This window comes from Zalophus californianus, chromosome 12 (genome assembly GCF_009762305.2).
Source record: "Zalophus californianus isolate mZalCal1 chromosome 12, mZalCal1.pri.v2, whole genome shotgun sequence".
Classification (NCBI taxonomy): domain Eukaryota; kingdom Metazoa; phylum Chordata; class Mammalia; order Carnivora; family Otariidae; genus Zalophus; species Zalophus californianus.
Window position 1 is genome coordinate 50,497,361 of NC_045606.1, and position 26,053 is coordinate 50,523,413.

Here is a 26,053-nt window from a genome sequence, read left to right on the forward strand (position 1 = left end):
CTTTCCTCAGATTCTGTGATTATGTCTAATGAACAAAATTTTAATGTAATTTTCACATATAACTTTTGGATACAGAAATCATAAAATAAACAATTAAAATACTTGACTATTTTGACTAATTATGATAATATAAAATCTATTTTCTGAAATGTGAACATTTTACAGTAAATTTTATGACATAATAATGTTTTGAGACTGCTTTTTCATTTTTTTTTTTTTTATAGCAAATGGTGTCCCAGCAACGCATTCTAATTCATGAAGATTCCATGAACCTGCTCAGTCTTTATACCTCTCCGTCTTTGCCCAACATTACCTTGGGGCTTCCGGCGGTGCCCACGCAGCTCAACGTAAGTCATTTACACAGCAGCCCAGTGATATTTTCGGGGGGGTCTCTCTTTCATTTCTTGTATATTTAGACTTCAGGGAAACTTGGTAGTGTACTTCTCCTAGAATTCACTCTAAGTTTTGCAGAGACATTCAGTTTGATTTCAAATTAAAGAATTATACTGGTTCACAGTATATAATTTATATAAAAATAATAACTAACATTTATATGATGTTTTAAAGCTTTTAAAAAAGAAAGCACTCTCCAGATGTATTATTTTAGTAGCTCCACACAGCCATCCCATGAAACAGAGAGTACAGGCCACATTTTTACCGAAGAAGCAGCTGAGACTTAGGATATTTAAAAGCCCAAGATCACAGAACCATTAAGTAGCAGTCCTAGGACTCAACCCAGGCCAGTGTTGAGAGGTGAAGCTTCCAAAGCACGGCAGCATATGTTTATAGAATTTATTTTGTGAATGACTTTATTTTCGGAACTTAAGTTACTGACTCTGTGGTACTAAGGAATACATATCTGGAAAACCTCTCTAAGAGCAATATTAAATTCTTCCCCGGAGGTTCAGAGTGAATCAATTACTTTAAAAGTCCTGACATCTGAAATAGGATCTCTCGGAGGTAATTGTCCTACTAGCAGAAGATAGCAATAATTATTTTATACATGTTCCCCAAAATAATATAAATTTTAGACATTGTAAAAGATTTGTAAGCTTTACCTGGAAAAATTCATCTGTGAACTGTGAGTAAATTAAGTTGTACTTATGCAGAGGTCATGTGATGCATTGGGTTTAAAGAGAAATTTATTTCAACCCTTGGCTCCAGTTTTGTCAACTTTAGTGGGACATCTTCCATGGAGTCCAGCTTGTCAAATTCACATCTTTTACAATACGCCCACACCAGGAAATTTTTAAAGAGTTGACCATTTTGTGCCTCATTTATTTTCAGAAATTAAGCCCTGTGTATGGTGGGCTAATTTATGCACGAGCACACCTATACTGACATTATTAAATGGTAGATTTTGTAACTGGGGTCAATCCATATTATACAACCAATCTAAGAGCTATCTGGTTATATTTGGTATTTTTTATAGAGTGGAATGTTATCTTACATGATACAGTAATCTTATACCAGTGAGGAAAAAGCAGAATTTGGATGTTGTTTTGTATCTGGAATTGAAGTAGAAAGGCTTAAAAATACTGATTTCAGTTACCCCCTTGAAATTCCACATGAAGCATTTGTAAACAGTTGGTTCTAGTGAAAAGAAAAAAAAGGAATTAGGGATGAAACTGAGCATAAATATTGATGATATTTTCACATCTCCACTTATTAAAAATTATTTTTCTTCTGTTCCTCTGTTTCCTATTCTTCTGTTGATAAGCAAATAGTAACACAAAAGCTTCTTATGACACATGAATAGGTATTTTATTTCCACTCTTTTTTGCATGTTCTAAGTCATTCCTACCAGCTAACACAAACATACACCACTTTTAATGTGGTCAGAGAGAATTTTTTCCCAAAGGACCAAGTACTAACGCCAGACCATTTAATGTTTCAATGGTAATACAATTTGGTACCGTTAGATGAATAAACCAATGTGGTTTGGGTTGAAGTTTCATTTTTCTTTGCTTCCATTTTGGTGTGGATGAGGCCATCACAATTAATTTTTCAAGCTTAGCATTGCCTTGGCAAAGGGATCTCTAATATTCCATTTCCCCACTGAATAGTGGGAAATTTTAAGGAAAAGAGGCCAGGAGAAGGAATCTCACTTCTAGATTAAACATTGCGTTGACTTGCCATGTGACTAAGACAAACCATTTACCTCTTTGTCCTTCAATTTCTCCATCACTGAAAATTGCTTTGCTTCCCTGGTGCACAGCAATTTTGAAAGATGAAACATGAGTTTTGAAAAGAAACATGCCACATAATTTTGAGGTATTAGACTTCTGCTTTTGTGATACCAAAATGACCTCCATTCATTAAATTCTTTGAATAGGGTAATTCATTATTACTATTGATGATATAATTATTATTGCCTTATTACTGTGTTATCATACATTTCAAGTTCTTAATAGCATTTTTATTTGATCTAATTTCACTTGTAGTTTATTTTATTAAACAAAAGCATCTGAAGTGTCATTTTCAATATTTAGAGATTTGGGGATCTGTTATGAATTAATACAAAATACATGTTTAAATCAAAGTCCTGCATGTTTTATACAACCTTTCATTGAGTTGGCTGAAGAGTTTTATTTTAAGAATTAAATATTGGAACCCTGCAGCTCTGTGAGCTTATTAGAGGACATTAGAGGAATTGCTCAGTCTGCTTGAAACTCCAAAATCCCAGACAGTTTTATCTCCAGCTTCATCACTGCTCTGATAGAGTCATTAGTTTAGCAATTTGAATCGATTTTACATTTCCAGTATACCTTTTTACTTAAACAGTGTACTAAAACATTTCTTAAATAAACTTCCCAGTTATTAAGCCTGAAATTAGCTTTATTTTCAATGTGAAAAAAATCCTTACGTTCAGTACAGTGGTACTCAATACTAACTTGTCTTCAGTGCTTCAACCCTATTTTTATTTCTCCTCTGTTAATTCGGTTAGTTTAAAAAGACACACTGTTGGGCCAAAGAGGTGAGGGCATTAAGAGGTACAGACTTCTAGTTGTAAAATAAATAAGTCACAGGGATGAAGACTACAGGATAGGGGAATGTGGTCAGTAAGATTGTAATCAGTTCGTCTGGCGACAGATGGTGACAGCACTCATCATGGTGAGCGCGTCCAGGGTATACGGATGTTGAATCACTATGTTGTACGCCTGAAATGCATGTAATATTGTATGTCAACTACACTTCAATTTAAAAAAATGAAACTAGGAGGAAAAAAAAAAGACATGCCTTTGTATATTTTCCCTACTCAGCCATCGGTCAGATGGGGTTTTCTTTTGGGTGGAGGAAGGGAGAATTACGGAATAAGAAACTCCGCTAATGGTGTACAGACCCAGTGGATGAGAGAGGGTTACCATCTTTATTATTTCTTGACACAGGCTTCGAATTCACTCAAAGAAAAACAGAAGTGTGAGACCCAGACGCTCCGACAAGGCGTTCCTCTGCCTGGGCAGTATGCGGGCAGCATCCCAGCATCTTCAAGCCATCCCCACGTTGCTTTAGAGGGAAAGCCCAACAGCAGCCACCAGGCACTCCTGCAGCATCTGTTACTGAAAGAACAAATGCGACAGCAGAAGCTTCTTGTGGCTGGTAAATAATAATGGCGCCCTTCGCAGATCATTTTAGGACTTTATCCGTGTTCCAAAGTAAGGTCTTTTTAGCTCAAGGCCCCCACCAAGATTGACAGTGTCACACAAGGGTCTCCCTGACACTTGGTCTTGTGGGAAAGGCTACTGTTCTCATTTATTCCTCCAGACACGTGGGGGAAACACCACACTTATTTAGCCTTCATACATCCGGAGGTGGACTACTAGTGATTCACTGGTCAGATGCATACCTGTCTCATGTTCTGGCACTTCTGCCTGCGTCCTGTACAACCTAGCCGCCTTCTGATGTTTGCCCAGTCGAATCGCTAGTCTTCATCAAATTTATCTCCTATATCTATTTTCTGTGGGTTTTTTTTTCTTTTTCTTAAGCAAAATTGTGCATATGTGTGTACATATATATATATATATTTTTTTTTCAGGTGGAGTTCCCTTACATCCTCAGTCTCCGTTGGCAGCAAAGGAGAGAATTTCACCTGGCATTAGAGGTACCCACAAATTACCCCGGCACAGACCCCTGAATCGAACCCAGTCTGCACCTCTGCCTCAGAGCACGTTGGCTCAGCTGGTCATTCAGCAGCAACACCAGCAATTCTTGGAGAAGCAGAAGCAATACCAGCAGCAGATCCACATGAACAAAGTAAGCCCCCGAGTCAAAAGTCAGGATGTCACAACCACCAGTGGGGAAATCGGGGTTCTCTTCTCTGATCTGGGCACATAAGAGGAATATGTTGGTATCTCTGCATCACTGTCAAAAGGAGATTGCCATCCTAGCCCTCGGGGACAGCCTCACAAAATCAGTATTTTCACCATCATTACATTCACAGGATGTTTGTAGCAACATTGAGATTAGAGATTAGTAAGGTCTTTTATGATTGCGGACCTATTTGAACTCAGAAGCCCATCCAGGCACATGTGTGCAGAGCCCCATTTTTTGGTTTCGTAGAAAAGGCTTGAGGCAGAGTTGAATGTGGTGGATCGACAGCTCAAAAAGTTTTTCGCACAGGTGCAGGCAGGTATGACAAGGTGAGCCCACAAACTATTTCTCAGCGACTTTTATGTATCCATGTTCTATTTATTTTTTAGCATGCCCCACTTTATTCTGAGCTGTGTTTGAAGCAATTTCTCAGAAATGTGTGGTAATTTTCTGGCAGCCTTATTGTGGCCAAAATGGAAAGCTGATGTCTGTATCGCACCACATCCTTAGGTGCTCTCCTGCTGAGGCAACCACAAAGAAACAGTGATTACAATATAACAATATCAGGCAGGCCAGGCCAGTAAAACATTTTCAGTGAATTCATAAGCAAAGCTGGTCTACGAAGTTTTGACACTACACGCCTCTATGGTAGGTTTATAAAGCAGAGTCTTCTTATTCCTGGAAGTGTTACCATCCTGAAGAGCATAATTCTGTCCCCTCTCCTTTGTTACTGTATCACCTACAAGTCTCTTACAGAGGTATGATTATTAAGAAACGACATTCTGTTTACTGATAGGTAGCTAAAAATTGGCTTACTATTGAAAAGCTTTATTGTATCATGATAGAAACAAAGCAACCCCTCATGGGCAAAGGTCTAATCGGCTTTCTAATAGCAATGAGAGAAAGGGGGTTCTTCATCGTGTACTCACTTTACTGGGGGCAGGGCAAAGTTTTTCTCTTCTCTTTGGCCCCCACCTTCACAGGGCGGAGCTAGGAAGGGAGCACGGCCTGAAGACCATACCACTGAACAGAAATCTTTCCAGCCCAGCCCTTTGCTGCCTGCAAAGATGATGTGGGGGTGGGGGAGGGACGGGGAAGTGGGCGCTGGGGATGGATGGCCGCAGCCACTGCCTTTCCTGCCATCTCTCACTATACTGCACACTGTAGTCCACGATACTGCATACTCTTTATATATCATCAGATTGAGCTGGTATTGCTACAGCATTTCTCTAAATTTATCAAATTGTTTTGTATCAAAGCAGTCTCACTGGAGGAGACCCACTTTCTTCTTGTGGAGTGGCCTGGTACTCGCTGACCTGAATGTGGCCCTGCATATGTTTGCTATATTATGGTAGAGTTCAGTTTGTTTGTTTTGTGGTCTCTCAGCACTACTTAAAACTACTACGTATTCTTGAAAAATTGTCCAGTGACTAATGTGAAAAATTTATGAAGGAAGAAAGATTGGAAATCCTACCTTTTGCCTCATAATGTTTTGGTTTGGTTTGGTTTTTTTGTTTGTTTTTTTGAGAGAGAGAGAGAGAGAGAGCAAGGGAGCACAAACTGGGGAAGGGCAGAAGCAGAGGGAGAGAGAGAATCTTAAGTGGGCTCCACACCCAGTGCAGAGCCCAATGTGGGGCTCGATCTCACGACCCTGAGATCACGACCTGTGCTGAAATCAAGAGTCAAATGCTGAACTGACTGAGCCACCCAGGCACCCCGTTGCCTCATAATATTTTGATCTGGAATTAAGTTCATTAGATTCCTATGAATACTTTTAAGAATATTTTGGAATACATTTTTTATGACCTAGAGATGCCAGTGTTTCAGACTCAGTGGTATACTAATAACAAAATCTTTATATGTTAGTATCACACTTGAGATTTTGACAGGCGGATGCTAACCTCAGTCACATGGAAGAAACCAAGATGAAAAGCAGGCATTTGCATTGAGCAATGAGAAAAGCAAATCTTATCAGAGACCTTCTCCCATGTGGAGCTGATTCCTTGGAATCTGTTAAGAATTCTTCCCAAAATTAGAAACAAACGTATACTTTCAGGTACATGTTTGTACAGTGGTTTGATTATTAAATCTTGTCTTAATTAGGCAAAATGAAGTCCAGAAAACTTCAAAGTATAAAGCTGATCTTTATATATTAACCCCTCTCAGCTTGGGTGTTTAGATTACTCAAGCAGGTCTCCAGTTGGCTTTTCTCCAAGTATGTATTCCATATGTTTGATCCAATGGCATATGCACATTGGGTATTCTCCAGATTTTGAAAATATTTCACCTGCCCTCAATTGTCTAAAGGAACAGAGAAGAATCTTATTAAAGAAAATACTGAATCTCTGTTCTGTTCTGAAGTATTCACAATTGAACCGTCAAGAAATGAATTGCTACTGCTCACCCTTCCCCATGAGGTGATGAAAACATTTGTTTCACGTTATGTGAGGGACATAACTTAGATGCCAGAAACCAATGAGTTTCTGTATAATCATCTATTTATGTACACTCTAACCATTTTGAATATCCATTAATGAGAAATAACCACAGAAACTTTAATGTATGTCATTTTTTTCTTGGTATAACGGATGAATCTGTATCGAATCATTTCAAACTAGAGCCAAATAGCTGGCATCATAAAAACATGGTCCCAGCTCTTGAGCGACTTATTAGAGCAGGAAATAATATGCTCGCATAGAGACACAGGTATGCAGATAACGTATTTGAAAATGTCCTTTCATTTTTGCTCCCTCAACTTTTTTTTATGGTTCTTTAAGATTTAGAGAAGCAAAAAATGCAGTGACAATGAAGGAAAAAACAAGTAGATTTATCCCTAAACCTACATTCTATGAAATATGGTTGTCCTTCCTGCTATGAAATTTTTAATGATTTGATTGAATTGCTAATAATCCTTAGAAGAATTAAAAGCAAAGCTGTACTTTTCAGAGCAGAATTTATACAATAATTGACTTAACTAAATTTTGAAAACTTTCTCATATCTTGCTATTATTTGAATGCATTTATGAAAGCAGTCATTCCTGGTTATTGTAACTCTATAATATAAATATTATTTACCATACTAAATAATTTACCTCCCCATTGTTTATTACTTTAATGACATTTACATGGGAAATTTGTGTGTCATAAGAGTTACTTGTCTCATGCAGTTAGGTTGTAAGTCCTTAAGAGCTTAGCAGAAATATCCCTGGAATGGGTTTACATAGTATTTGTATTGCTATATCTACACAGTGGGGCAAGCTAGAAAGGTGAGTGGAAACCCATTAGAATGATTTGTCTCTCTGCTCCATCAGTTTGAATATTCGATTTTCACTGAAAGTATTTGAGAAGTTTAGCCATAAGAAAGTCATGGCTTGCATTATTTGTTCTTCTGCTTTTTTGAGACATTTAAAATATTCAGAAATGCATTAAACAATTTCTGTTGCTAACGTATGGTACATTCTTGCAATGATGACTTGTGAGCCTTTTCAAAAAAACCAAGAGTTTATTTATACTAGCATCAAAAGAAGACTTGCTTTTCCTGGTTATCTTTTTTTTTTTTTTTAATTGGAAGATAAAATGGTTTCTAAAGTAGAATTTTCCCCATAAAAACAAAATGGCAAATGAAAAAGTAAGAGCGTATTGGGAATTTTCTTCTGGGCTCATTTTAAGTTTAAATATTGCAACAGATTTTCTGGTAAAATAAGACTATGATTAATGAAAGCAAAACACACTGCAGTTTCTCGACCATTTTTATGATTTCTGAAGGAGTATTCCAAGCACTGCGTAGTTAATAGAAGGGCAAATCTCTAGGTGTATCACTATCTGAATGATATACAGAAATTTTCCTGAATGTCTTCACGCATTTTTGTTGAGATAATTTCGCATAGACCTCTGCCCCCTACCCAATGACAACATTATTCTTTAAATTATTTGTTATAGTATTAATAGAATAGCATTGATGCACACTAAATAATTTCTATTTTAACTAGAATTTTTCTAGTACCTATGTTTTTTGTATTCATTCTATCAAATCCACATGAGCAGAAATTTTAAGAAACTTCTTCAGTACTTATTTGAATGAAATACTAATTTATTATGCATTTATCCATTTAGCAACTCACTGAATTCTTGCTTTGCACAGACGCTATCTTAGGCACTAAGAAAATAACATTCAGTGTCCTCATGGAGCTTACAGTGTGGGGAGCAGGGGAGTGAAATATTCAGTAGACAGTAATACAACATAACGTATTAAGTACTAGGATAGGGAACACGAGGAAGGAAATTGTTTTCTTTGAGGACGTTAAGACTTAAGACTTTATATCTTCCTTTCTTCCTCCCTCCTTCCCTCCCTCCCTCCCGCTCTCTCCTTCTTTCTTTTTCTTTCTCTTTCTTTTTCTTTCTCTCTCTCTTTCTTTCTCTTTCTTTCTTTCTTTCTTTCTTTCTTTCTTTCTTTCTTTCTTTCTTTCTTTCTTTTTCTTTCTTTCTCTTTCTTTCTTTCTTTCTTTCTTTCTTTCTTTCCTTTCTTTCTTTTTCTTTCTTTCTTTCTTTCTTTCTTTCTTTCTTTCTTTCTTTCTTTTCTTTCTTTCTCTTTCTTTCTTTCTTTCTTTCTTTCTTTCTTTCTTTCTTTCTTTCTTTCTTTCTTTCTTTCTTTGTAATACGCTCTGTGATAAATATCTTATGCATTCCTTTGACTGGATATCAGCCAACACTTTTTTTAAAAACCCACATAAATCATGAGATGATATCTTATATATGTCAAGGTTCACTGTAGATATAAGTATTTATTATATATTTATTACTATGATACTTAGGCATTTTGACATGAGTGCTATTTTATCATAATAAAAATATATCTAAGACGAGATTAGTAAAGGGGAGGCCAAGCAGATGTCCTGCATTGCCCTTATTAAAACAGGTAGATATTATGTTTGACAAGCAAGGCATGAATATAATTCTGCTCAAATGCTGGAATGGAGCAAATGGGGAGTTTTCATTAGTTTTTGGAAGAGAATTTGACCCCTTTACTTGAGTAGTATCTATTCTTTTTCTTGAGATAATTTTCTAACATCAATGTTACATATTCTTCATAACCCCTCATGATTCATACCCACTCCTTGTCTCCAATCATCCATCCACAGCAACCCAGGGGACTATATTCTTTTTTGCCTGTGGTTACACACAAACATAGCATGCGTGTGTGTGTGTGTGTGTTATTTTTTTCCTTATAAAATATCTCTGAAGGCAGTTCTAAAATAGAACTATTTTGTGCACTATTGAGCAAAGTGTATATTTTCCCAAGGAGATTTATTTGAAGAACAACCACTATAGAGATGTAGCATTCCAGAAAGTTTACATTTTTTAAGTCACATTTCCTATTATCAAACAGCAAGGAAACACTTGGTGTTAGCTTTATTTTAATCAAGGTAATTATACCCATGGCTTCCTTCTGGGGAGATTAACATTTTAAGTAAGATTAGAGGAGGACAATGAACCAATCTTTGCTTTTTGCTGCACCTGTTACTCCGAGCGTATCTTCCCCTCCCCTTCTTTTATGCACTGTGCATCCTCCCCACCCCTTCTCCATAGGTACCTTAGGGATAGGATCTTTTACATAATACCAGCTCCCTTTTATAAGGAGGATCCACTGTACACTGGGACACAATGCTAACCTTCTTATGTATATTATCTTCTCAAATTTAAACAACTCACTCTTTTTAATATCACTTAATTTAATTTTATTTTATTTTTAAAGATTTTATTTATTTGACAGCAGGAGCAGTGGGGAGAAGCAGAGGGAGAGGGAGAAGCAGGCTCCCCACTGAGCAGGGAGCCTCCCCCCTCCACTGCAGAACTCGATCCCAGGACCCTGAGATCATGACCTGAGCCTAAGGCAGGCATTTAACCGACTGAGCCACCCAGGCAGCCCACTAAATTTAATTTTAAAGGGCTTGAATAGGTGGACCAACATGACAGGGCTAGCAGTTGACAGAGCTGGAATTCCGACATAGGTTGAATGACACAAAAGCCTGTCCTGAACCTAAACGTGCACTTAGCAATTTAGTGTTGTTTTTATCACTGAGCAGGAGGCAAGATTTTCCCTTTTTTTTTTTTAAATAAGTTTTTACTTTAAGTAAGCTCCACACCAAACGTGGGGCTCGAACTCACTACCCCAAGATCAAGAGTTGCATGATCAACAGTCATGTGAATTCTCTACCAACTGAGCCAGCCAGGGGCCCAAGACAACATTTTCCTAATTTTATTTTTGCCAAAAGTAGAAAACTTACAATTAAGGCAAGGCAAACAAACAGAAAAGGAGGATGATCTTATTTTATGTCTTTATTTAATTTTTGATATTGGTTTGGATTTGCCAAGATGAAGAAATTCCTTTTCCTGATCCTGCTTCTCAACTTTTCACGCACTGCCCTCCATTCAGTTACTAACTTGGAAACCTCTCTACGTGAATCTGATGGTGGGACATTCAGATAGCCACTGGATCGTAAAGCTTTCCAACAGTGGGGTGTGGGTTCAGTATGGCCAGGCCCTGATGTTGTAAAATTGTTATTTTTTTTTAGATTGGGCAAACATCTTCTCATAAGAGCTCTGAGTGAGCCTGACGCTGAAAGTCTACTGACTTCATCAAGTTCAACTGAAATGCAAATTTGGCATCCCATCTATGGGTGGTTGGAAAATGCCTTGTTTTAAGTTTTGAAAAATGGATGAGTAGAAACTTGAACTGGGCTTTCATTTAGGAAAGTAGGCATTACCGTTGTCAAGTTTAATTTCTCTCTCTCCATTTGACGGTATGTTTCCAGGCAGAGTCTTTAATCAACAATTTAGGATTACATTTTGCCCATTAGATGGATAGTATGTCCAAAAACTTCAGCAGGCCCGAAAGGCAGTCTTAATTTTATAACAGTAAAAAGCCCCCTAGATTATTTATCTATCTATAGAGGTTTATAGAAGAAACTCTGACTTTGCCCTTAAATAGATGTTATTTTGACATGATTAGCCCAATGTAAATAGATCCGTGTAGGTATGTGCCGAGCTTCAAAAAAAAAACCCCACTTACTGCCATACCGGCTTACATCATCACAGAGAATTCATATAGAAGCATTTCACTACAGAATTACAAGTGGATGGTTTATAATATACAGAAAATGGTTTGTTGCTTTATTATTAGATGTGATGAAATCCTGTGTTTGTAAAAGAAACTAAATGACCATTTCAGTGGATTAGTGTGTAACATTCATAAACGTTCCCAGTGCTGCTTTCATAATTTGAAGACCAAGGGAAGGACCTCGACCTTTCCTTTTCACTCTACATTGTTCACCTAGTCAGAGACGCTTTTACTGAATGAGAAAAACAATAGTTGGACATGACTACGAGGTAAGGAAATAGGAGAAAGAAAAATCTCTGGGGAATTAAACCATGTGAGTAGTTTGACTGATGTTGATTCCAGGCTGTTCAAAGGGAGAGGGAAGCTAAATAATTTGGTTGTTTCTCAACCTTGACAAATAGTTTCATTTGGCAAGATGAAATAATTAAGTCTTACTAAGGAATTTTTAATAAAGCTAAGTGATTTGTGGACATGAAAGCCACCAATGTGTGGCAGTCTCTTTGTTACAGATTTTGGTTGCTTATAAATTCCTGATTTTAGTTTTCTTCCCCTGTATCTTTCTGCCCTTTCTCTAAATACTGATGAAATCTGAGGGATTAGAGTGACCCTGAAATGTCATATGATCCCAGAGTATTCCCATACCTTCAGGCAGAACTGCATGCAGGGCTAAGCTCCCATATCCTAAGTGCACCCTTACTCTCACTATCAACTTAGTTGTATCAACCAACAATAAAAACTCACTTCTAAAAAATAATTTCCTGGCTTGGAGTCGTTGATGGTGTTCCACAAAGATTTATTAGCAACCATTATGCTGCATGCTGAAAATGAAAATAAGGAAGGCATGTCCTTTCCCTTGAATGACCCATAGACCTGCAAACCGATCATTCTAGTCAAAGTTCTATATAATGAATAGCTCATATGAAGTGCAGCATCTAGAATGCTTGATAACCTTTCCGAGAGAAGTGTATGATGTCCTGCAGAATTATTTATTAGTTTTGCAACTTTCGACAAAGTACTGAACCTCCTCATCCAATAATTCTCTAATCTGCACATTTTAGAGGTTTATAGTGAGGAATACATGAAAGGATATACTGAAAGTGCTCTGTGAACACGGTAAGCGCTACTGGAACTCTGATGCAGTATTTCTATTCTGAACACTAATAGTTTATTTTCCTTATTCTGTTAATGAAAATGGTTAGTTGTCTGGAAGTGCTAAAATATTTCCAAGATACACATTTCCTACTTGCCTCAGTCTTGCATCAAGCTGCTTTGTTGTAAACCAAATCACTAAATGTTGTTCCAGCTTGAGCCTTTGTATTCATCATAAAGCAGACGTTGTTTTCTCTTTAGAACAGTATTATGCTTAATTATTGAATTATTTAGTGAGGTATAATTTATACAGCAAAATGTATTCCTTTTGTTGTACAATTCAGTGAGTTTTCACAAATGCCTATCATCACATAATTACCACAGTTAAGATATAGAACAGTTCTCTCAAATTCCAAACTTGGCCTTGTGTTGCTCCTTTGTAGTCGATCCCTACCCCTACCTCCAAACCCTGGCAAAGTAGTTGAATTTTTGACCATGTAGGGAACATAAAACAACTCACAAGTATGAAGGATGGTATATTTTAAGAGCAGGCAGACACAGCTCTAAATGATCTAAGCCCTAGAATGTTTAAGTAAGAAGGGCCATAAGGGATTATTTTCAGAGGTCGTAGGCGGACACTCTGTGGACTGGATCCATTCCATTGAACTGCTGTCATTGGCCTGCCTAGTATCTTAACAAGTATTTCAATTATTGGTCAATCTTTAAAAATAGAAAGATTTCAAATACAAATCTGGATTTCTGGCATTGTCTGAAAAATTGAAAATCTGGCTACACTGGGGCCCACATTTCCATGTGGCAATTATTTTCTGGGTTTTACTCTTGGTCATCCATTTTAAATAGGGCTTGTGTGCCTACCAAAGCAGGGGTTGATCAATGGGGAGAAAGGGAGATGTTTATGAATCAATTGATTTGAAGATCATTGGCTTTGAGATCTTGTCTTCTTCTTTTTTTTTTTTTTTTAAAGATTTTATTTATTTATTTGACAGAGAGAGATACAGAGAGAGGGAACACAAGCAGGGGGAATGGGAGAGGGAGAAGCAGGCTTCCTGCAGAGCAGAGAGCCCAATGCGGGGCTTGATCCCAGGATCCTGGGATCATGACCTGAGCCGAAGGCAGACACTTAACGACTGAGCCACCCAGGCGCCCCGAGATCTTGTCTATTCTGAGACACAGTTCAAAATCACCTAGGGTGCCTTTCTTTAACTGTGCTTCTGTACATTACCCTTAAAAAGTGAAGAAAGAAAACTTTGAAAGAAAGTATACTATCACCTGAGGATTGGAAAGGAGATTATCAGGGGAAAATCCTATTATATAATAAAAAGACATAAAATTACACAGTGCTGTACAAGAAGGAAAAATAGCTCATTTGTGTTCTTGTTACGTCTTGTTACACTCTCTTGCTGGGGATTTTATGTTCTGAAAGTCGATCTTTCTGTTTCTACTTCTGCCTGCCTCAATCCAATCTTCTGTAGCAGCCGGAGTAACCATTTACAAATACAAATCAAATCATGTCAGGAGCTTGCTTAGGGGCGCCTGGGTGGCTCAGATGGTTTTGCATCTGCCTTCAGCTCGGGTCGTGGTCCCAGGGTTCTGGGATTGAGTCCTTCATTGGGCTCCCTGCTCAGCAGGGAGTCTGCTTCTCCCTCTCCCTCTGCTGCTCCCCCCTGCTTGTGCTCCTTTGCTCTCTCATATAAATAAAATCTTAAAAAAAAAAAAACTTGCTTAAAACTCCCCAGTTGCTCTTTATTGTACATAGGATAAAATCCAAACATCTTTTTTGTGGCCTATAAGGTTGTCATGATCTGGCTCTCACCCCCATCACTGACCTCCTCTCCTGTTCCCTTCCCTTACTTGCTGACTTCCAGCCACGCTGGCCTCCTCTCCAGTCTGTGGGGAATGTCATTCCGTCCCAGGAGTTGTGTTAGCCACTGTTCTGTATGGAATGTTCAACCTCCAGATCTTCTCATGACTCCATCTTGGTATTGGAGTCTCTCTTAGCTCAAACCTTACCTCTTCCGAGGGTCCTTCCCTACCCTACAAATTAGACACAGACGCTCAGCCCTTTTCCCATCGTTCCCTATATATTAAGTTCCAATCTTGAGTTGCTTATTTTCTGCCTCTTCCTCTGAGAGGTTGCCTGACTGACTGCTCTTGTAAGGGTGTGGCATATAATAAGTGCTCAGCAAAAATCGTCCAATGAGTGAAAGAGTAGGTGGGTAACTTTCTCAAACTCATGGGAAACACTGGAAGGAGGAAATTTACAGTATTCTTTCCAGAAGTTAACACTCATTCAAGTTATTGAATTATGAGGGTGTTTGGAAACCGGAAAAAGGATTAAAATTTAATTGCAGGCATTGTTTTAGAGAATCGTAAAAGTTATACAGATAAACACGTTTTTATTAACAATTCACTTCGTCCCTAGATTAGTTTTATATCTCTTCAATATTGGTAAGAAGGGACATTTTTCAGTTTAGACTTTTAATTAGTGTGAATAATGAACCAATATTTAGAAAATATTTCTCTCTTGTTATTTAGTTTTGTTTCTTCTGGCAATTTCCCTAAAATGCACAGAAGCGAAATGGCATGGGAGTATTTTGGCTTGAGGCAGAGTTCTTCTCTTAAGTAGACCTCTCGATTTGAAAGCCCTCCCTGCTCTGCATGTTGTTTTTGAGAACAGTTGGTACATACCTAATCTATTTGTGATTTGAGACAGAATTTTATCATTGTTTTAAAATCTAGTTTCCTTGGAGCTTAAGGGAAAGGTTTCATTTTCCAAAAGAAGAATTTTGCATTTATTTAAAAGGAAAAAAAAAGAACAAAAGCAAAAACTTGTGCCATTGCCCAAGTAAAATCTGTCTTCAAATCTGAGGCAAAATAAGAAAGTGATGAGTTGGGTTGAAGGTCACTTTGCATAGTTTAATAATCACATTCAAACACTTGTGCTTAATGGGTTGTTGACAATTTCTGAAAACCAGATGTCCATCAGAAACAGATTTACTCCTTATACACTCTCGTTCTTAGTTGCCATTCCAAATCTGAAGATATTTGTGGGGCCATGAAAGATCTCCTTGGGAAAGATTTAAAATGTGGATTTGAAAGATACTTTATTTGATAGCACTTATACTTATGTTGACTTCCAGACTGTCAAACAGTGTGACGTGCACAGAGATCTCTCGTGTGTAAAGGTTAGCAGCACAGCCTTTAAATATTATTTCATGAATTTTAAATCATTTACCAGTAGAATATATGATATTAACATGGAATACAAAACATCGAAATTAGGGATTTGCCATAATTATGAGCCTCTCAGGGATTGATAAGAACGGAATCGTAACACTTCAAGGTGTTAGAAACTTCAATAAATTATCATATCCGGTCTTTAGAATGTCAGCGTGAGTGCGGAGAGTGTGTGTGTTACAAGACCAGAACGGTCGTAGATCGCTGGCACTGATTTTAAGTGTTTGGTGCTATAGCAGGGAGAACACGGAGAAACACTGACAGACCAGGAAGAGCATAGATGAAAGGGAAGGAGAAGCACTCTCAGCTGGGTTCCCCGCCAGAGTAACTCACCTGGTGTCAGACGAATGACACACGGTGTGTTTCACAGATGGGCGCTCGGCGGAGATTCACACAGGCTCGCACGTTTATCTGTCACACAGATGTTTCGTCTTGTGTTTTGTAGCCAGCAAGGCAACCGCTCAACTTTGCTGGGGGATCACCTCCAGATGTTCAACCACAGGGAGACTCTGCTACCCCACTGAGAGTAAGCAGACAACTCCTCCCTGCATCTGGGGCCACTCAGCGACAGTACAAATTAGAACAGGGTTAGCCCATACCATCTTTGTAATGGTCACATTTGAAGTTCAAAAACACATACGACACAACACAATCGGAATCCTGAATGTCTTCATAAATAGCCAGAAATTTACAAACAACATCAAGTAATTTTCTTTTTTTAATTTTAAAAATCTAAAATAAGTTAAACCTGGCAGGCAGGTTTTCTGTGACTTTGATCTGTAGATTTTTCTTGCTGATGTTAATTGCTAATTTTTCCATGCTGGCAAATTTGTTTGCTTAAACAAAAACAGCTTTAGTCAGATACCCTTATTCCAGGTATTTAACTCCTTCTCTGCATTTATATTTTGCAAAACTGTTTCCCAGAGATCCCATTTATCACTTTTGTATTTTATGAAACTTTGCAAAAGAGCATATTTTATTTCAGAAATGGTGAAAAAATGGTAGTTATTGTTCATGTAGACATTGTCATTTGCTTCATAATCTGGGAAAGAAAGTGTCAACGCGCTGTTACTAAGCATCAGTTAAGCTTTCAGGTATTTAGCAAAAAAGATGATCAAGAGAGAAACAAGGGCAGATCCTAAATTTTTGACCCATGCAATTGGGTGTTGCTGTTCACTCAGATGAGAAAATTAGGTGAGCAATACATTTCAGTCGGAGGAGAATAAAGGTTTTCTTTGGGCTGTTTAAAATTTATGATACCTATTAGGTATTCAAGATCTAAGGGAAGATGTTATTAAGGATGCAGCTGAATATGCAAGTTTGGAGCTCGGGGAGACATTGGAATTATTTATATTAATTCAGTTGTCATCAGAACATAGTTGTTTCAGAGTAGAATGCAAACTGGAAGGGTATAAAAAAGTTCTAGGTTTCTACTCTTTTTTTTTTTTTTTTGGAGATGGCTCAGCTTCTCTTGGACATGAAATTCCTTCTTTATAAAATAAGGGTTTGAAGAATGTTATTAGAAATTTTCCAATGACTACATTTTATATGTATATGATCTCCACTCGTAAGTTACTGTTTTATGTCAAGAAACATTTCTTTTACAAACCATCAAGGAATTCTGCCCTTGGAAGATCATTTTGCCATTTGGCCGTCTTGCCCAGTTATCGTAGCGTTATTCATTCTGGCACTTTTCTCCCTCATGTTTCCTTTACTACATCACAAGTGTAGAGGAAGCCAAAGGAACTGACTAGAACAAATGGCATTGTTTTCGTTATTGCACACTGAAAATTGTTATATATGTATCTATGTCAGTGAGATTGTAAATACTGACCAAAACTGATTCATGGACTAAACGATGAGATTTCTGGGTACGTCTGTGACCTCAGAAATACATTAACAAGTCAGATTTCAGAAGGTTTTTTGTTAAAATGTACGTATGATATATTCTGTGAAAACTCAGCATTTGGTCACTATTTAGAGATTTTCTTGGACCTACTTGCTATCTATGGGAAATTATATTCCAGGAAATTAGCGCACAGTTTGTCTGGTCTTTAGCTCTAGTGATATCAGCCGCTTACTTTCAAAGATGCTATGATTGTGTCTTGGTGCCCTTTGTGAGGTGCTTTACCCTCACTGACACTTATTAATATCCTAATTAAATTGCCACTGGATTTGGCAAGAATGCAGTCATTACTGACTTTAACAGGAGAGATTTTAGTCAAATAGTGTGGATGAAAGCCTTGTTGGCATGAATTCTAAAGAGAATGGGAAAAGAGAAATGAAGACAGTAAAGAGCGATAACTCAAGGAGTTTTGCTGTGAAGGAAGGTACATAATGGTGTTGGTGGGGGGAGCAAGGGAGGTTTTATTTAAGTTGGATTATCATTTTGAAAATGCACACATAAGAATATTCAGCAGAGAGGGGAAATGTGTGTTGGAGGACAGAGTGGATCATTGCAGGAGTGGATAGGATCCAGACCCTAAGCTGAGGGATTGCCTGAGATAAGAGTGCAGACTCGCTTTCAGAAGAACAGACGTGTTCAGAAGAATGGGACAGCTTGGTGAATGCGATGGTGTAGCAGGATGTCGAGTTTCCCTTCAGAGGCTTCTATTTCTCAGTAAAATAATAAGCACAGGTATCAGCAGGGAGTGAAAAAAAGGTCTGGATTTTAGAGGCTGGAGGAGAGAGGAGGTAGTTTGAAATTGTCATTGTGAAAGAGTGGGAGTGAATTAACTAGAGAAATGTGGTAGGACTGCCAGACAGCACTGAGGGCCCTTTTGAGGGTTTTGCTCACAAATCTGAGGAGAAACATTCAGCATGATTGTAATTCGTTTGTTTGTTTCCTAGCTTATTCAGCTGCTTGGGTTTGGCAGAGATGTGGTATTAACCAAGGTTGGAAGTCTTAACTTTTCCAGTAAAACCCATATTCAAAAGGGCAGGGGAGTCGAAGACAATGTAAGGGAGTGGAAAAAAAAAAAAAAAAAGACTTCTTTATTTGAGAGAGAGTGAGCAGGGGGAGGGGCAAGGAGAGAGGGAGAGAGTGTCCCAAGCAGATTCCCTCTGAGGGTGGAGCCCCACGGGGGGCATAATCCCAGGACCCTGAGATCATGATCTGAGCCGAAATCACGAGTCAGACACTTAACCGACTGAGACACTTAGGCGCCCCAAGGGAGTGATTTTTAATGGCGGAGAATGGAGCCTAGTCCAGCAAGGAGGGATGTGCAGGGGGGTGGGGTGGTGAGGGGGAGTGGTGGGCAGCGAGAACGTGTTAGGCTCAATCACTTAGAGGACCCTCTGGGGCTGAGGAGTGGTTGGGGTCAGAATATTCTGAGAATGAGCCCAGAAGGAAGTCATGTTTGAAACCCATTAAGGAAACTGTACAGCTACCAATAAAGTCCAGGGCTAGGGTAGGACAGCGTTGGGTGCTGAGGTAGAGCAGAGAAAAAGACTACTGCATGTGAGGAAGTCAAGGTACTGAGGGGCCATGTTAGGATGGGGACTGGGAAGGAGAGGAACAGCAACAGACTTCCTGTCATTACCGCTAAGGGCTTTCCTTTTACTTAGCAGGCGCTATCTGCACTTTCCTCTTGGTTATGAAATACTCCCCATATCAAACTTCCAGAAGCTATGGAAGTTGCAGAATCACTCCTCAGTAAGCAGGGACTTTTGGTGTGACATTTCCTGGACAATGGTCACGTGCTCCCTGGTGGACCTTTCATGAATGGCCTCGCGGTTCCTGTCTCATGGCCACACATCCCACATGGTTTTCTTCTCTCTTCCTCACAGAAGTTCTTATGCGCAGGAACTTCTGAATGCCTCCCAGAGGTGTCTGCCTGACGCATACTTGTCCTTGGCTCACCAACTCTGATGTGCTAGCTCCCACGAATTTTTCCAACTAAGCTTGGGTAGCGAGAGGGGAAAGTTCTAGAGCTCACCAAGCATCCATCCAGAAGATGAACTGCAGCAGTCTGCTTGCAGATCGTCCCTCTGAGGGGCTCTTGCAGCCTCCTTCACCTGACTGGTGCCTTTCCTTAGTTAAATCTCCTCTCCCCACGAGAGAATCTCTGTTCTGCTCCTGTACATCACATCTGAGGTGAGTGACAGAGGTTAAGGGTCGACCGATGAGCTCTCCCTCTGGAGAGTGGGTGGGTACTGGTCACCCAAAGTCCCTGTCCCTGGTGTGCCAGCTCAAATTGGGACTTTTCCATTAAAATCCTGCCTGTTTTCTATGGTGTCACGTGTTCTTTTTCTAACAGCCAATTAAACGGGATCCTACAGTTGTATAGCCAGAGTTCAGGAATATTACATTGTCTCTCTTCTCCAAAATCTCAGCAGTATGCAAGGTATAATGTATTTATGTTATGAAGAGCTAGTTAGCATTGGTACAAAAGTCCTGCAAATAGTTTCTCAGGAAGTACTTAGAGACATTTAGAGCATGATGGGATGATTGTTCTTATGCTGACAGCCCAGGAACAATAGATGTTAGATTGTAAGCACAAAGGAAATTAATATTTAAATTTGCCTTCTTCATTTTGACATAAAGTTTGATCGATACATATTCTCTTAGCTTGATTATGTCTAACTTAAGATTGGTGATTCCATTTTATTTATGGCTTTGTCCTACACTGTTTTATTTCTTTAGAATCTTACTCTTAACAGAAACATATTATATTATAAACTGTGTCACTCTCTCCAACATCATCTTCTAGCATTCTCCCCACCTTCTTGTGCTCAAACCTCACTGGCCTCTCATGTACTCCAACACACTGGACTCCTTTTCCAGGGCATATATTGTGCCTCTGGCCAGAAATGCTCTCTACCCTTATTCAACCCCTCACACACGTAACTAATGACTCTTACTTTTCTATCCCTCCTCTTTCTTGTCTCAGCCTAAACATAGCACCCTCTCAGTGAAAGCTCCCTTAAGCACCTCCAGTTCCACTCCTGTGCCAACTAAAATAAGAATAAATTTATCTTTTTGGTTCCTGTCTAACACACTAAACTATAAACTCTACGAGGGCAAGGTGATGGCTGTTTTCCCCGTGCTTAGCACGCTGTCTTGAACACAGTTGACCCTTAATAAATATTTGTTGCATAAATGAACGAAAACCCCCAATAATTTTACCGACTGTGAAATTGAAGGGTTTCGTCAGTGTATGCACAGCCATCTGAGGTTACGTGACCTGGAAGTCTATAAGCCTGGAAAGGGGAAGACACCCTTCAGAGTTGGAGTACTTAAGTATTCTAACTCTAAGCATGTGTTTAGTCTTAAAAACATGGGTGTGTGGGGGAGGTAAGCTTAAACTGTACCAAGAGAAATTGGCATTCATGATTTTAGCGGTGGTATTTCTAAGTGTGCTGCTCATTAACAATATTTGGCATGTTGCTTACATGGGCACTGACTTAACAGGGAACTCCAATCGCTTTTGAAACCACAGTTCAAGGTCTGCCGATGATCAGTCACTGGGGTCATTGTGAATCAAAGTGAGATCTACTGTGACACGAAATCATCTTGAGAATTTTACCCCATTTTATTGAGCTTTTATACCATGATACTTTGCTATTGTTTAAGTTAAATCTGTTTTTGTTTTTTTTAAATCATTGAGCAGTTAATTCATATATACTTCTGAAGATAGAGTCCAATTTAATTTATAAAATAAAGAAAAGGTCTAAATAATAACTTTCAAATTAAAAATAATTCCTTCTTTCCTGTCATTTAATTTGGATATGTTCATAAAACATTTTTAGTGCTATGACAATTTTTTTAAACCCACATCTTTTTAAAGTTTAGGATTTCAAAATCAATATTTCCATGTTTTACCGTGTATATATAAGAAGATGTTTTATTATTTGACCATTCAAGGTATCAGAAAATTAGATAGACGAGGCCTTAGCATTTGTGCTCGTATTTTATAGTGGTTGACATTTGTCAAAAAATGAGATCGTGGAAGTTTTTCATTACCTTTCCATTAATTCCATTACATTTTCTCTTTGAGAGAAAAAATTCTCAGGTTTATTTGGGTTAAATTGTCTCAGTACAAACTACTTGTAAAAGTTCCATGGTTCCCATTGAAAACGCTTATTTACCTTTTCCCCACCATTTTCTAAGTGTGTTAAAGAGTAATCCCTGAAAAAAAGCACTCAGAGACCTCATTCTCTGCCTCCCACATCAACACAATATGGCAGGGATGGGACTGCTTCAGATGCAGCATCACTGAGGAAGTTTGTGGCGTACAAATTCATTCTGCAATTGACATCCAGAAACTAGAAACCAGACCGTACTGAAGTAGAGTCATTAGAAATAAAAGTGTATTTTGCTTCTCTGTTACCACCAAAAACTATTGAATTTTGAACCCCTGAACACTCTCTTCTAGCTGCTTTCGAAATCTATTGAACAACTGAAGCAACCAGGCAGTCACCTGGAGGAAGCGGAGGAAGAGCTTCAGGGGGACCAGGCGATGCAGGAAGACAGAGCGCCCTCTAGTGGCAACAGCACTAGGAGCGACAGCAGTGCTTGTGTGGATGACACACTGGGACAAGTTGGGGCAGTGAAGGTCAAGGAGGAGCCGGTGGACAGTGATGAAGATGCTCAGATCCAGGAAATGGAATCTGGGGAGCAGGCTGCTTTTATGCAACAGGTAATAGGCAAAGATTTAGCTCCAGGATTTGTAATTAAAGTCATTATCTGAATATGAGATGCATTGCCGGTTTTGGTAAATGGATATTATTTCCTATCTGTTTATATTTCTGAATGATTTGATTTTAGTGTTTAAGGATTCTACTTAATGCAGATATATCTATATAGAGATTTCTCTATGTACTGATTTCTATATAGATATCAAGGTTTCACTGAAACTCCACTGGTAAGGAAATACTTGTTACACTAAAATTATACTACATAAGTATACAAGTTATTAATAGGCTTTAAATTCATCCCAAAGCCTGATACACCAATTACTTCTAAGGAAAACGAGCTCACTGTTGTTTTTAGTTTATCTGTTGAGATCAGCGACTGCTGGATATAGTTACCCAGTCTGATCAATGAAACATTCTATTAGTTCTTGATTTTTTCTTTGATATGTAGAATTCAATTTTCACATTGTTGTACATAATGTATCATACTACAGTCTTGAACACTGTTAAAGGTAGTCTGCCCCTTCCTTCCTCTCTCTTTTCGTTAAGTTAAATGTTCTGGTTACCACGCCAACAGTCCTTAGGTTATTGTATAGATTGCAATTGAAAATATTAGGAATAGAGGTGGTTTTAAATATATAGATTGCAAAGTACAGCACTATTTTAAATATTACATTTTGTCTCACCTAGCACTGCTCATTTTACTTTTATCTTGTGTTATTTGATGACATTGTCTATCAAAAAAGATCAAATGAAGCCGATGCAGATATCGGCCAGAAGTAATGTGCAGCATTATGGTCCAATCAGATGCTATATGCTATCTACAATTGTAGAAAACACAGTAATGGTATGATGATTATCTGATACGAAGTCACAATCACGTTTAAAAGAAGAAGGTGTATCATATTTTATAATCATATGATTAGGATCTCTTAGGTAGAATTCCATAATGACTCGGCATTAGACCATACCATTTTGGCAAATAAAAACTTAGGAAAGTTAGGCTCAACAACAGAATGTACTTGTATATAATGCACCTTCAGAAGAACTGTGTCCTTTGATGCTATGAAATACAAACAACTTTGAAGGCAACAGAAGACTCTGTTTATTTAAGTCCGTTCTTTGTCAGGTTCCTGCTGTTCTCCTACAGAAAACTGATTCTATGAGGCTGAACAGGAAATGCCTTGTGGAAACAGGAAGTCCAAGTGATTCATGTAATGAGGAATGTAGGGGGAAAAAAAAAACGGAGGATAGTGTTTTACTCTTTCTGTTTTTAAAGGGCACTCTATGAATTGATTTATTGTCTAAGAAAATAACACCGCAAGTAGGGAAATTGTTAAGGAAGCTTTTCACTGGAACATTTCCTTCATACTCCCTTTTGATATGTTTACCTTGTTTTATAGGTTTACTTTTGTTAAGCTAGTTAAAGATTCCTTGTATTAAGACCCCTTTAATATGGATAATCCAAATTGACCTAGAATCTTTGTGAGGTTTTTTTCTATTAAAATATTTATATTTCTAAATCCAAGGTATTTTAAGGTGTAGTATCCTGTTTCAAAGGAGATATAGCGATTTTGCCAAATGTAGACATTGTAACAACTGTATGTTATTGGCACGTGTTGTTTACATTTTGCTGTGACATTTAAAAATATTTCTTAAAAAAAGGTCACTGCTAAAGATACATTATCCTTTTTTAAAAAGTCTCCATTCAAATTAAATTAACATAACTAGAAGTTAGAAAGTTTAAAACTTTTCCATATAATGAAAGTCCTTCTGATAATTTGACAAATAGCTATAATAGGCAACTTTTCCTATTACCACCATATTTTGGTTAGTATATTCCTTAAGATTAAAATGACTTTTTGTCAGTTGTTTTGCATTAAAAATATGGCATTCCTAAGATAAAATTGTATATTTTTTCCATCTCATAAATATTCATTTTCTTTAAAGTCTTTTTTCAATCTCATAAAAAAGGGATAGTGCATCTTTTAAAATACATTTTATTTGGGGAGGAACATGTGGCTGAGCAGACTTTTGTATAATATTACTTCAAAGATATGTAATCACAAACAAAAAAAAAACCTATTTTTTATAATGTCATTTGAGAGAGCTTCATCAGTACAGTTGGTGGACATTAATTGTTTGAATTTGATAGTCTTTGAATTTAATCAAGAAACTACCTGGAACCAGTGAAAAAGAAAGCTGGACTTAATTCATCTTAGAATTAATTGATAAATGTCTCTTTTCAAATCTACTGTATTTATTATAATTTACACCCTTGAAGGTGATCTCTTGTTTTGTGTTGTAAATATATTGTTTGTATGTTCTTCTTGCCTTCTGTTATAAGTCTCTTCCTTTCTCAAATAAAGTTTTTTTTAAAAGATCCCCTTTCATACATTTGGCTTTGTGTAAACTTGATATACTTAATCGGATCTGAAGCTCTTGCGCTAGGTCTCATATACCAAAATATATTGCCATTCGTTGTTGAAACAAGAAAATGAAGATATTTTGAGCACTTATTTCTCATGCCATTAAAAATAATAAACCCAACAATGATTTTAAACTATTTATGTCAGCTATTATCAAATAGCAAACACATGTAAAATTTGTTGCCTTTTCCGTTTCCCAGTGTGGCCTCTTTTTCATGATATGTTATCATGTTTGATGTCAACTTCCAAATATAAAATTTTATATAAATGTTAATTCCTAACCTTGCTCAACTTAAAAAATTATTTTTAAAAAGGTTAACATAATCCCTCCAATGCAGCAAGCACTCAATAAATATCAAAATAAATAATTTTCCATGTATCATAATAATTTTATCTGATACAGTGACAGCCTGACCTACAAGTATAAAGTAACAGCACATAAACGTAAAAGAGAAAAAAAACTAAATGACCTCCCCTTCTATGGAAACGATTATTATAATACTAGCATAAAGAACAAGGGGCCTGGCTCAGGTAAAGGAAAGCGGGCCATAGACATCCCTGCGCCATGACATACCCAGCTCTTCTTCTGGTCAGTTGCTAGCAGAACTTCCATCAGTCAGTACTTCATAATGTGTTACTGTGTTTTTGTTCCCTTAATCTAAACTTGAATAGCATCATACAAATTAAAATTATTCTAAATCACAACAATATTGCATTAGATTATTGAGAATTCTGGAGCTAATATCATTGACTATTACAAAATGGATTATCATTCCATAATGCTATAACCCTGATAATTTGGTCAGAATTGTGGGAATACCATTAGCTCTAATTTCCTAAAAATTGCCTTTGGACTTTTATAAACTTGATTAACTTGGTACCAGAGATCCTCAAAAAAAGAGTTGGAGGAACCAATTAGATAATGGTTTTATACTGTATATCTGATTTTTCAAGTGTAAAGTGGATGTTTCAATAAAAAGTATCAATCTCATGTTAAGAACTTTCTCTTCAGGAAAATATTTTTTGCCAGGACTTGCAATAAATAAACATTAGACTTCCTGTTCTGGCAGTAAAAATCCACCTTCTCATTGGTGAAGGTGGCTGCTGAAATGGAGACTGTTAACTTTTCATAGACTTGAAAAAGTTGTCTATAAGAAATTTTTTACTTTGTTTTATACTTTTTTTTTCTCTAAAGGATGTTGAAAAGGAATTC

The 26,053-nt window shown here is 37.6% G+C and overlaps 1 protein-coding gene across 7 annotated transcripts in view; it reads left to right on the plus strand.

The window, feature by feature from the left end:
- Positions 1–26,053, plus strand: part of HDAC9 (histone deacetylase 9) — a 739,057-nt gene that overhangs the window by 340,402 nt on the left and 372,602 nt on the right. For 6 of the 7 annotated variants that reach the window (XM_027573170.2, XM_027573173.2, XM_027573172.2 and 3 more), the window contains 4 exons: positions 225–347; positions 3,390–3,600; positions 4,037–4,254; positions 22,153–24,794. In XM_027573170.2, coding sequence (XP_027428971.2) covers positions 225–347; positions 3,390–3,600; positions 4,037–4,254; positions 22,153–22,467 — 867 coding nt within the window. In that variant the 3' untranslated portion in view covers positions 22,468–24,794. Of the gene's footprint in view, positions 1–224; positions 348–3,389; positions 3,601–4,036; positions 4,255–22,152; positions 24,795–26,053 lie in introns of those variants that run through there. The other variant, XM_027573169.2, reaches the window with a different exon arrangement.